General features: G+C 47.1%; 1 protein-coding gene across 1 annotated transcript; it reads left to right on the forward strand.

The window, feature by feature from the left end:
- Positions 1-8,718: 8,718 nt before the first annotated feature.
- Positions 8,719-9,234, forward strand: LOC128581069 (DNA damage-inducible transcript 3 protein-like). Its single transcript, XM_053583494.1, has one exon. It carries the CDS (start codon positions 8,731-8,733, stop codon positions 9,232-9,234), a length of 504 nt encoding a protein of 167 aa, XP_053439469.1. The 5' UTR covers positions 8,719-8,730.
- Positions 9,235-11,381: the final 2,147 nt, after the last annotated feature.

An 11,381-nucleotide genomic window follows, 5' to 3' on the forward strand; every position in this document is an offset into this window, starting at 1 on the left:
AGCTACAGATTCAAAGATGGAAAACAACAGCTGCTCAGCACTCAAGCCTGCAGTCCCCTAGGGAAGACAGACGTGTGCCTCAGTCATGAGAACTCAGCACTGGCTGAGCTGTTACAGTGGCCTGGAGAGTGGCTATAGGAGCACAGGGTCTGATCTCTGCTCAACCACTGGCCCCACCGAGTCCCCAAGATTGCAGGATGCATGGTTCCCTAGAGAGCACAGAGAGAACATGGCCATCAAGCAGCGGCCACCTCTTGGTGGGGGCTGGGATGGGAGGAGTTAGCATCCTGTCTTTTCATGACTTCCCTTGACTCACAAACTTTGGAAGGTGTTGCCAATCCAGAGAAAAAGCCCTTGGGATTTTTTTCATGATGGTAGCTGCATGGACAAGGAGAGTGTAGTACATTGTTTGCAAAAACAGGTACCATAGGCTTGGCGCCCATAGCCCAGTGGTTAGGGAGCAGGCCACATACACCAGGGCTGGAGAGTTCAAACCTGGCCCAGGCCTGCCAGAACAACAATAACAACTACTGGCTCAGCACCTGTAGCTCAGCGTCTAGGGTGCCAGCCACATACACCGGAGCTGGTGGGTTTGAATCCAGCTTGGGCCTGCCAAACAACAATGACAACTACAACCAAAAAATAGCCGGGCATTATGGTGGGCACTTGTAGTCCCAGCTACTTGGGAGGCTGAGGCAAGAGAATTGCTTAAGCCCAAGAGTTGGAGGTTGCTGTGAGCTATGACGCCATGGCACTCTACCAAGGGTGACGTAGTGAGACTCTGGCTCAAAAAAACAACATCAACAGGGCAGCGCCTGTGGCTCAAGGAGTAGGGCGCTGGTCCCATATGCCGGAGGTGGCGGGTTCAAACCCATACCCGGCCAAAAAAAAACACACACAAAAAAAACATCAACAACAAAAACGGGTACCATAATTCCCCTCCCTGTAGCCATACTCTTACATAGCTCTCGAATTGGCCATGTGACTTGCTTAGATGAACAGGACAGTAGCAACCCGATGCAAACAGATCCCATAAACATGCTTGTGCTTAGAGGCTGGCTTGCCCTGTCCTGCTCCTGAGACCCTTGCAACCACCACATGAGAATGAGTCCCAGCTAGTTTGCAGGAAGGTGTGTGACTCAAGGCCTAAGGCCAGTCAACTGCTGTGTAAGAGAAACCACAGCTTTCAAGCTGCCCGGGAACATCTGAGGAAGCCCAGCCAACAGGAAATGGGAAAGACAACAGTTGTCCCAGTAGAGCTCAGTCCAGATTGCCAAATCACAGGATTGCAGGTAAACAAAGGATGATAGTTTGAAGCCACCACATATTATGGTGATTTATTACACAGCAAAAGCTAACTGATACAGAGGAAGATCTCAGAGTTGGAGGCAGAAATACAGGTATACACATCTCAGAGATACTGTTCTTCTTCCTCCAATATCTCTGAAATGCAAATGCAAGCTGGCCTGTTTAGGCCCTTGACTCTCTGGTTGCTGAAATACTTCATGGAAAAGGAAGCCTCGACCTGTTGGAGATCTGAGGCTGGGACCTCAGAAAGACAGGTGAGGACCAGCCCTTCTGTGAAAAGGGCATGCTGGGGCAGCTTGCTGAGGCTGGAGAGTGATGGCCTCTGGGCACAGAAGGCCACTGAAGGAGCAGAGATGATAAACGCACCCATGTGCAGCAGCTGCCAGGTAGGGTTGGGACATGAGTAAAGATGCTCAGTGATGGATCCAGGCCACACCTCCAGGAGTGAGAGGCCAACCTGATTGTTTTGGAGCCAGTGGAGGCTAAGAAGTGAGACCTGTCAGATAGATGAGACTCTGGCCCACCAGCCAGGGGATGGTGTGGGTTCTGGTCGCAACCAATCTCTGGGCTGCAACAGACAGACTTTGTGGAGAGCTCTAAGCCAGAACAAACAGGGCCTAAACTCAATTAGTCCTAAGTAGAGGCTTCAGAGGACTCTGCTCTTAACTTGGAAAGCTCACAGGACTCCGTCAATCTCTACTCAGCTATCTCTGCACTATCGGGGAAAGAAAATTCAGGGGGAGAAATGCAACAATTTTTGGCCCTCCCTTAGAGTAAGAGTGGGAACTTAATATCCAGAGCACAATCTTTCTAAGTTTGGAACAAATTGAAATACAATTTCAATTGCCCTTAGAAAGATATTGTTGGAGTAAGACACTTCACCTTTATCCTTGAACTTGATATAGAGATAGGAAGTGCACAGTTCTAGAGTCAGAGAGACCTGAGGTTTATGTCCTGCATCTGCCAGGACCAGCTGTGCAAACATGGGCCAGTAATATAACCTATCAAAGCCTCAGTTTTCCCATCTTGAAAATGGGAATGATACCCATTTCACCCAGCCTCTGTGAACATTGAAAGGGACCACATAAAAGCAAAAATAAAAACAAAAAAAAAGAAAGAAAGAGAACCATGTAAATTGAAGTGACAGACACACAATTGCTTGGTAAATAGTGGCAGCTACAGTAAAGATGACAGATCAACAGACAGATGATAAGAACTCCAAATGTCCTTGGCTACTTGAAGGTCAAATCAATTTCTCGCTCCTCGGTTTTCCACCTGTGACCCTAGATCCTATGTTCCTCTCCCTGGCCCTCCAAGTACCACCCAGAACCAGTCCTAGACCACAGATTGACATGGAACTCCAGGTCCCAGAGCAAAAACCTGCTGACTGCCACATGGCACCTGTGACACTGGCCACTTTGTGCCACTTCGCCAAGGCTGGTTTGTCAGTGGCATTCTGCCTGTGACTGGCAAAGCCAGGCCGGGAAACAGGATGATGGGGACTGTGAGAGGTGGCAGTGACATCCCAAAAGAAACCTCCTGGTTTGGAAATGCTTCTCTTTTCCCAGAATAGGCAAAAAATTTGCCCTTGTTAGGGAATGAAGGAGTAGAAAAAGAGGAGACTTAAGGGGTCCGACAGGCTTTTGAGTCTTCAGATTTATGACTTTAGTGACCTCACTTCCCTCTACAAACCAAGCAGGCGCTTCAGGTTCTACAAATGAGAATGAGAGCTTCTACTTAGAAGCAGGATTGTGTCCAATTTTCTCAAAATCCTGTGAAGTAAGTAGATGTGCTGGGCCTGGACTTGGCAAAGCCCTTCTCAAAGGTGACAGTGAGAAGAAGACATTTGTTTTTTTAGTTTGTTTGTTTGTTTGTTTGTTTGTTTGTTTGTTTTTGAGACAGAGTCTCACTGTGTCCTCCACAGTAGAGTGCTATGATGTCACAGCTCACAGCAACCTCAAACTCTTGGGCTTAAGTGATTCTCTTGCCTCAGCCTCCCGAGTAGCTGGGACTACAGGCGCTGCCACAACACCCGGCTATTTTTTTTGTTGTAGTTGTCATTGTTGTTCAGCTGGTCTGGTCTGGGTTCTAACCCACCAGCCTCGGTGCATGTGGGTGGTTCTGTAACCACTCTGCTACGGCGCCAAGTCTGAAGAGGACATTTTAAACCACTTTGCAAGGCTGAGGGAAGGTCGCCTCCACCACGCTGTCTCATGCCCCTGACCTCTAGGGGGAAGCCCCTCCTGAGCTTTCACTCCCCACCTTCAGATGCTCATCAGGAATTAGTTTGCCACCTAAGGACTGCCCAGGGGAAAGTCTTCACAAAACAAATAGGCTGGCCACTGCAGTGACCAAAATGCAGCTCAGAGAGTCCCCAGGACATTGGGATTATTTAAAAAAAAAAAACAGAAAAAAGCGTCTATGCCTCAGTTTCCCAAACTGTGAAAAGGCAGTGGCTGTAGTCCTTGCTCCAGAGGGGATCCGCCGCAGCACAGAGCCAGCTGCTCAGAAGACGTGATTTCTCCTATAAATGTTTCTAGGATTTATTTCAACATGGGAGGGGGGAGTAAAGCTTTCCTAAAATGTAAGAGTAGGCTTCTGCATTTACAGGGCAACACAAAATTTGGCCAGAGGGGGCTTCTCTTAGAAAGAAAAGGACAAACTCCTGTTTACAGCACACATTCATGACTCCACAGCACAACTGTCCAAGAAGTGATTAAACAGGGGGTTACACGACTAATCCTCCCAGCTCCCCCATGGTCAGGACTCACGTGGTCCCGGGTGTGAATTTATCTGCAACCAAAGTTAGAGGCCAGATCTGAGGACCTCCTGCCTTCTCCGCAACACGTTCCTGCTGTGCTGTTGCTGAGTCCCCTCCTCTCGGATAGACTCCAGGGAGAGTGGGCTGGGCAGGCAGTGGCACATGTGACCCTCTGAGAAGCTAGTGAGACGCTAGGGACAAGCTTACCAATCCTCGCTGGCAGTTCTGCCCCATGGTGAGGAGGGCACTTGATGCTGGGTCCTCCCTGGTTCTCTTCCACCCTCAGCAGCAGGGTCTCCAAGACCTGAAGAAAGGCAGAGTTCAAAGGAGGCAGGGCCAGGGTCTCTGCAGCCTCGTTCCTGTCTTCACCAATGGTGAAACTCTCCACTGTGATACTGAGGGCCAGGGACAGAGTGTGGGCCCGTTCCAGAAGGATCCGTACAACCCAGGTGAAATGTCATCAAGTTTCTAGCAGGATATTATTATTATCAATTTTTTTTCTTTTTTTTTGAGGAGAAGGAAAGAGCAGTTTATTAATTTGCTGGCAAATGAGGAGGCTGATGGAGCAGACTCCGTCTCAAAGTACCAGCATCCTGCCCTGGAGCAGAACAGAGCTTTTAAGGGGATGGTTCTGATTAATCCCATCTTTGGCTAAGATAATCTAGTGACCTCTGCCGGGATTAAGACAATCTTGTGACCTCCACCCAGATTCATCTCATCTTCTGTGGCACAAAGAACAAATGGCACTCCCCTACCTCTCCCAAAGAGATTCCTCAAAAGGAGAGGAGGAAGTTTTAAAGAGAGAGAAAATATTTTTGCCATTTTCCAGGCAGGTCCCTCCATTACCTAGTCCCCATCGTCAATTTTACCTTTCCATATCCATGCGTCATCAAGCTACTTCCTGCTGAATTGGGGCATGTTTTAGATGGAAGGTACGGATTATCAGGTGAAAAGGGACAGAAGCAATAACTACTAGAATCTCCATAGTTGACCACCTTCCTACGCTGACCACCTCCTTTACTAGACCAAATTTTCATGGGCTGGACATGCACCACACGTATCTATCAGTACAGTAGGCCTAGTTCTTATGCTGACCACCTCTGTATGGTGACCAGCTTGTTACAGTCCTAAAGTGAAGTGGACTGTTGCCTTGCACTCAATGTCTGATATAGGACTGGCTTAGAAAGGAAGCGTGGGACCTCTGAGGGTAGCACTATTAGCGGCCAGCTTTGTGTATTATTCTAGAAGAAATTCCCTGGTGCTCTGTTTAGAGGTAGTACACCTCAGCACCAACTGCACTCCCTCTGCTTATGACCAGGTCTGCAGAAAGCCAAGATTTAGGAAGAACTGATAGAAATGGAGATTAGCTAAAACATCTTCAAAAGGCCATATTTTCTTTTCTTTTTTCTTTTGAGACAGTCTATGTCACCCTCAATAGAGTGCTGTGGCATCATAGCTCTCAGCAACCATAAACTCTTGAGCTCAAGCAATTCTTTTGCCTCAGCCTCCCAAGTAGGTGGGACTACAGGTGCCTGCCACAATGCCCAGCTATTTTTCTTTTCTTTTTTTTTGAGACAGAGCCTCAAGCTGTCGCCCTGGGTAGAGTGCCGTGGCATCACAGCTCACACAACCTCCAACTCCTGGGCTTAAATGAGTCTCCTGTCTCTGCTTCCCAAGTAGCTGGGACTACAGGTACCTGCCACAATGCCCAGCTATTTTTTGGTTGCAGCCATCATTGTTTGGCAGGCCCGGGCTGGATTCAAACCCACCAGCTCAGGTATACGTGGCAGGCACCTTAGCCGCTTGAGCCACAGGTGCTGAGCCAACCTGGCTATTTTTGTTGCAGTTGTCATTGTTAGTTAGCTGACAATGACAAGGGACCAGGTTAGAACCCACCAACTTTGGCGTTTGTGGCTTGCACCATAGCCACTATGCTATGGGCACCAAGACAAAAGGCCACATTTTCAAAAATGCACTCTTTTTTTTTTTTTTGCAGTTTTTTTGGCTGGGGTTGGGTTTGAACTTGCCACCCCTAGTATATGAGGCAGGCACCCTACTCCTTGAGCCACAGGTACCAAACCCAAAATACACTCTTTATCATTGTCCACATCTGTGTCATTAAACAGGGAGGGGGCGGAGTCTGTGGCTCAGTGAATAGGGCGCCAGCCCCATATACCGAGGGTGGGGGGTTTGAACCCGGCTCTGGCCAAACTGCAATAACAACAACAAAAAAATAGCCGGGCGTGGGCGGCGCCTGTGGCTCAGTGACTAGGGCGCCGGCCCCATATGCCGAGGGTGGCGGGTTCAGACCCAGCCCCGGCCAAACTGCAACAAAAAAATAGCCGGGCATTGTGGCGGGCGCCTGTAGTCCCAGCTGCTCGGGAGGCTGAGGCAAGAGAATCGCTTAAGCTCTGGAGTTGAAGGTTGCTGTGAGCTGTGTGAGGCCACGGCACTCTACAGAGGGCCATAAAGTGAGACTCTGTCTCTACAAAAAAAAAAAAAAATAGCCGGGCGTTGTGGTGGGCACCTGTAGTCCCAGCTACTTGGGAGGCTGAGGCAAGAGAATTGCTTAAGCCCAAGAGTTTGAGGTTGCTGTGACGTTACAGCACTCTACTGAGAGTGACATAGTGAGACTCTGTCTCAAAATAAACAAACAGGGAGGGAGCATCTCCGGTTAAAGTGTACTTTTTTTTCCCCTATAGACAGAGTCTCACTTTATCACCCTCAGTAGAATGCTGTGGTGTCACAGCTCACAGCAACCTCTAACTCCTGGGCTTAGGTGATTCTCTTGCCTCAGCCTCCTGAGTACCTGGGACTACAGGCACCCACCACAATGCCTGGCTATTTTTTTGTTGTTGTTCAGTTTGACCGGGTCCATGTTCAAACCCGCCACCCTCAGTATATGGGGCCCGCGCCCTACCCACTAAGCTACAGGCGCTGCCCAAAATGTACTTTTCTAATTATAAAAGGAATGCATGATCATAAAACATAAAGTCAGAAAACATAGGTAAGTCATTTAAAAATTAAAATCAAGGTCCAGGCACAGTGGCTCATGCCTATAATCTTTTTTTATTTTTTTATTTTTTATTTTGGCCGGGGCTAGGTTTGAACCTGCCACCTCTGGCATATGGGACCGGCACCCTACTCCTTGAGCCACAGGCGCCACTCTATGCCTGCAATCTTAAACACTCTGGGAGGCTGAGGCAGGTGGATTGCTTGAGCTCAAGAGTTCAAGACCAGCCTGAGCAAGAGCAAGACCCCCATCTCTACTAAAAATAGGAAAAGTAGCTTGGCATAATGGTAAGTTCCTCTAGTCCCAGCTACTCAAGTGGCTGAGGCAAGAGGATCACTTGAGCCCAAGAGTCTGAGGTTGCTTTGAGCAATGATGATACCATGGTAGTCTACTGAGGGTGACAGAGTGAGACTGTCTCACAAAAAAAAAAAAAAAAAAAAAACATCATTTTTTGGAGTTTTCTAACAGCACAGGAAACAGAAGGAAAAATTAATGAGACAACACCAAACTAAAAAGCTTCTCCACCTGCCTCAGCCTCCCAGAGTGTTTAAGATTACAGGCATGAGCCACTGTGCCTGGACCTTGATTTTAATTTTTAAACGACTTGCCTATGTTTTCTGACTTTATGTTTTATGATCATGCATTTCTTTTATAATTAGAAAAGTACAGGGTGGCACCTGTGGCTCAGTGAGTAGGGCGCCAGTCCCATATGCCGGAGGTGGCGGGTTCAAACCCAGCCCCGGCCAAAAAAAAAAAAAAAAAAAGAAAAGTACATTTTGGGCAGCGCCTGTGGCTTAGTGGGTAGGGCGCGGGCCCCATATACTGACCCTCAACCCCACATATTCAGAGGGTAGGCTTAGGACAGACAAAAGGAGAGGGTCTCCCCTTGTATATAGAGTGTACATTTATTAATTACTATCTATATCCATTAAATAATTTTCTATGAGTCAAAAAAAAATGAAAATAGACCTAACATATAATTCAGCAGAAAGCAATCTACAAAGTGAAAAGTCATATAGGGGGCAGCACCTGTGGCTCAAAGGAGTAGGGCGCTGGCCCCATATGCCGGAGGTAGAGGGTTCAAACCCAGCCCCGGCCAAAAACTGCAAAAAAAAAAAAAAAAAGAAAGAAAGAAAGAAAAGTCGTATAGAATGGGAAAACATACTTGCGAACCATAAGGGGCTAACATGTAAGGAACTCATGCAACTCATATAGCAAAAACCAAAACAACAACAGAACCCCACAAATAACCCAATTAAAACAATGGGCAAAGGATCTAAATAGATATTTTTCCAAAGAAGACATAGACATGGCCAACAGTTATATGAAAAGGTGTTCAACATAATTAACCACTGGGGAAATGCAAATCAAAACCACAATGAGATATCACCTCACACTTGATAGGGTAGCTATTATCAAAGAAAAAAAAGGAAGAAGGATATAGAGAGAAAGGGAGTCTTGTGTGGTGCTGGTGAGCATGCAAATTGGTACAGCCATTATGGAAAACAGCTTCCTTAAAAAATGAAAATCGGGTCAGAGGCTTGAGTCTAAGACAAATTGCATATCATGTGGAAGATGAACGGGTGGCAGCGACAGAGCCAAAATCAGAGCCAGAACCTGAGGAGAGAGACCTGACCCAACTGCAGAGATGGCAGCTGAGTCATTGCCTTTCTCCTTTGGGACACTGTCCAGCTGGGAGCTGGAAGCCTGGTATGAGGACCTGCAAGAGGTTCTGTCCTCAGATGAAAATGGAGGTACCTATGTCTCACCACCTGGAAATGAAGAGGAAGAATCAACAAAAACCTTTACTACTCTTGACACTGCCTCTCTGGGTTGGCTGACTGAGGAGCCAGGAGCAGCAGAAGTCACAGGCACTTCCCAGAGCCCTCACTCTCCAGATTCCAGTCAGAGCTCCCTGGCTCAGGAGGAAGAGGAAGACCAAAGAACCAGGAAACGGAAACAGAGTGGCCATTCCCTAGCCCGGGCTGGAAAGCAGCGCATGAAGGAGAGAGAACAGGAGAACGAGAGGAAAGTGGCACAGCTAGCTGAAGAGAATGAACGGCTCAAGCAGGAAATTGAGCGCCTGACCAGAGAAGTAGAGGCGACTCGCCGAGCTTTGATGGACAGAACGGTTAATCTGCACCAACCATGAATGACTGGGACCATCACCCTCACACACACACACGCGGGCCACACTACTACCTTTCCCAGAAGTGGCTCCTGACCACCTTCTCACTAGTGCCAATGATGTGACCCTCAACCCCACATATTCAGAGGGTAGGCTTAGGACAGACAAAAGGAGAGGGTCTCCCCTTGTATATAGAGTGTACATTTATTAATTACTATCTATATCCATTAAATAATTTTCTATGAGTCAAAAAAAAAAAATGAAAATAGACCTAACATATAATTCAGCAGTCCCACTTCTGGGCATACGTCTGAAAGAAATGAATTATCCCCACATCCATTGTCCACTGCAGCATTTTTCACATTAGCCAAGGCACAGAAATAATCTAAGTGTTCATCAGTGGATGAATGAATAAAGAAAATGTTAATTATACTCACAAAACTCAATTAAATTTTTTTATATAAAATGTAAAAAAAAAAAAGAAAAGAAAATGTGATGTGTGAACTGTTATTTAGCCATAAAAAAAGATGGAAATCCTGCTGTTTCCAACAATGTGGATGAACCTGGAGGAAATTATGCTAAGAAAATAAGACAAACACTGCAGGATCTCACATATATGTAGAATTTTAAAAAATGAAACTCACAGAAGCAGAGAGTAGAATGGTGCTTGCTAGGAGATGGGGTGGGGAAATGGGGAGATGTTGGTTAAAGGCCACACACTTTCAGTTTTAAGATGAACAAGTTCTGGGGCTCTAATACAGCATGATGGTTATAGTTAATAAGACTGTATTGTGGCTCGGCGCCTGTGGCTCAAGCAGCTAAGGCGCCAGCCACATACACCTGAGCTGGCGGGTTCGAATCCAGCCCAGGCCACCAAACAACAATGACAGCTGCAACCAAAAAATAGCTGGGCGCTGTGGCGAGTGCCTGTGGTCCCAGCTACTTGGGAGGTGGAGGCAGGAGAATCACTTGAGCCCAGGAGTTGGAGGTTGCTGTGAGCTATGATGCCATGGCACCAGCTTGAGGCTCTGTCTCAAAAAAAAAAAAAAAAAAAAAGACTGTATTGTACACTTGAAATTTGCTAAAATGGTAGATCTTAAGTGTTCTTACCATACATAAAAAATCGCAAATATTTTTTGGTGATGATGTGTCAGTTAGCTTGACTATAGTAATCATTCTTTTCTTTTCTTTTCTTTTTTTTGAGACAGAGTCTCATTATGTTGCCCTTGGTAGAGCTCTGTGGTGTCACAGCTCACAACAGCCTCCAACTCTTGGGCTTAAGCAATTCTCTTGCCTCAGCCTCCCGAGTAGCTGGGACTACAGATGCCCGCCACAGCGCCCGGCTATTTCGTTGTTGTTCTCGTTGTTGCAGTTTGGCCACGGTCAGGTTTGAACCTGCCACCCTTGGTATAGGGGGCCAGTGCCCTACCCACTGGTCCAGCACCGCCCAAGAGTCCACACTTTTAATACTTTTAAATATTGGCATGATGCTAGGCATCCAGCCATGGAACCATTGGTGAATTCCACTGGAGTTGGACTTGCCCAGATTCCTGGCACTTCAAGCATCCCAAACTCCCCTTGGCCTATCTCAAAGAGATAAAATCTGTGTGTTTTCTATGTTGTTTGTTTGCATAAACAAAAATTTTTTTTTTTTTTTTTTTTTTTGTAGAGACAGAGCCTCACTTTATGGCCCTTGGTAGAGTGCCATGGCATTACACAGCTCACAGCAACCTCCAACTCCTGGGCTTAGGCTATTCTCTTGCCTCAGCCTCCCAGTAGCTGGGACTACAAGTGCCCACCACAATGTCTGGCTACTTTTTTGGTGTAGTTGGCCAGGGCTAGGTTTGAACCCGCCACCCTCGGTATATGGGGCCGGCGCCCTACCCACTGAGCCACAGGAGCCGCCCTGGGCTTTTTTTTTTTTTTGAGACAGAGTCTTACTTTGTCCCCATTGGTAGAGTGCTATGGCATCATAGCTCACAGCAACCTCAAACTTCTGTGCTCAAGAGATTCTCTTGCTTCCTGAGTAGCTGGGACTACAGGTATCTGCCACAATATCCAGGTATTTCTAGAGACGGTGTGTGTGTGTGTGTGTGTGTGTGTGTGTGTGTGTGTCTTACTCTTGGCTCAGGCTGGTCTTGAACCTGTGAGCTCAGGCAATCCACTTTCCT

Source organism: Nycticebus coucang, chromosome 3, assembly GCF_027406575.1.
Source record: "Nycticebus coucang isolate mNycCou1 chromosome 3, mNycCou1.pri, whole genome shotgun sequence".
In the NCBI taxonomy this organism is placed as follows: Eukaryota; Metazoa; Chordata; class Mammalia; order Primates; family Lorisidae; genus Nycticebus; species Nycticebus coucang.

What these genes read in the sequence shown, in the direction of transcription:
- LOC128581069 (XM_053583494.1), top strand. Translation starts at nt 8,731, where the DNA reads ATGGCAGCTGAGTCATTGCCTTTCTCCTTTGGGACACTGTCCAGCTGG.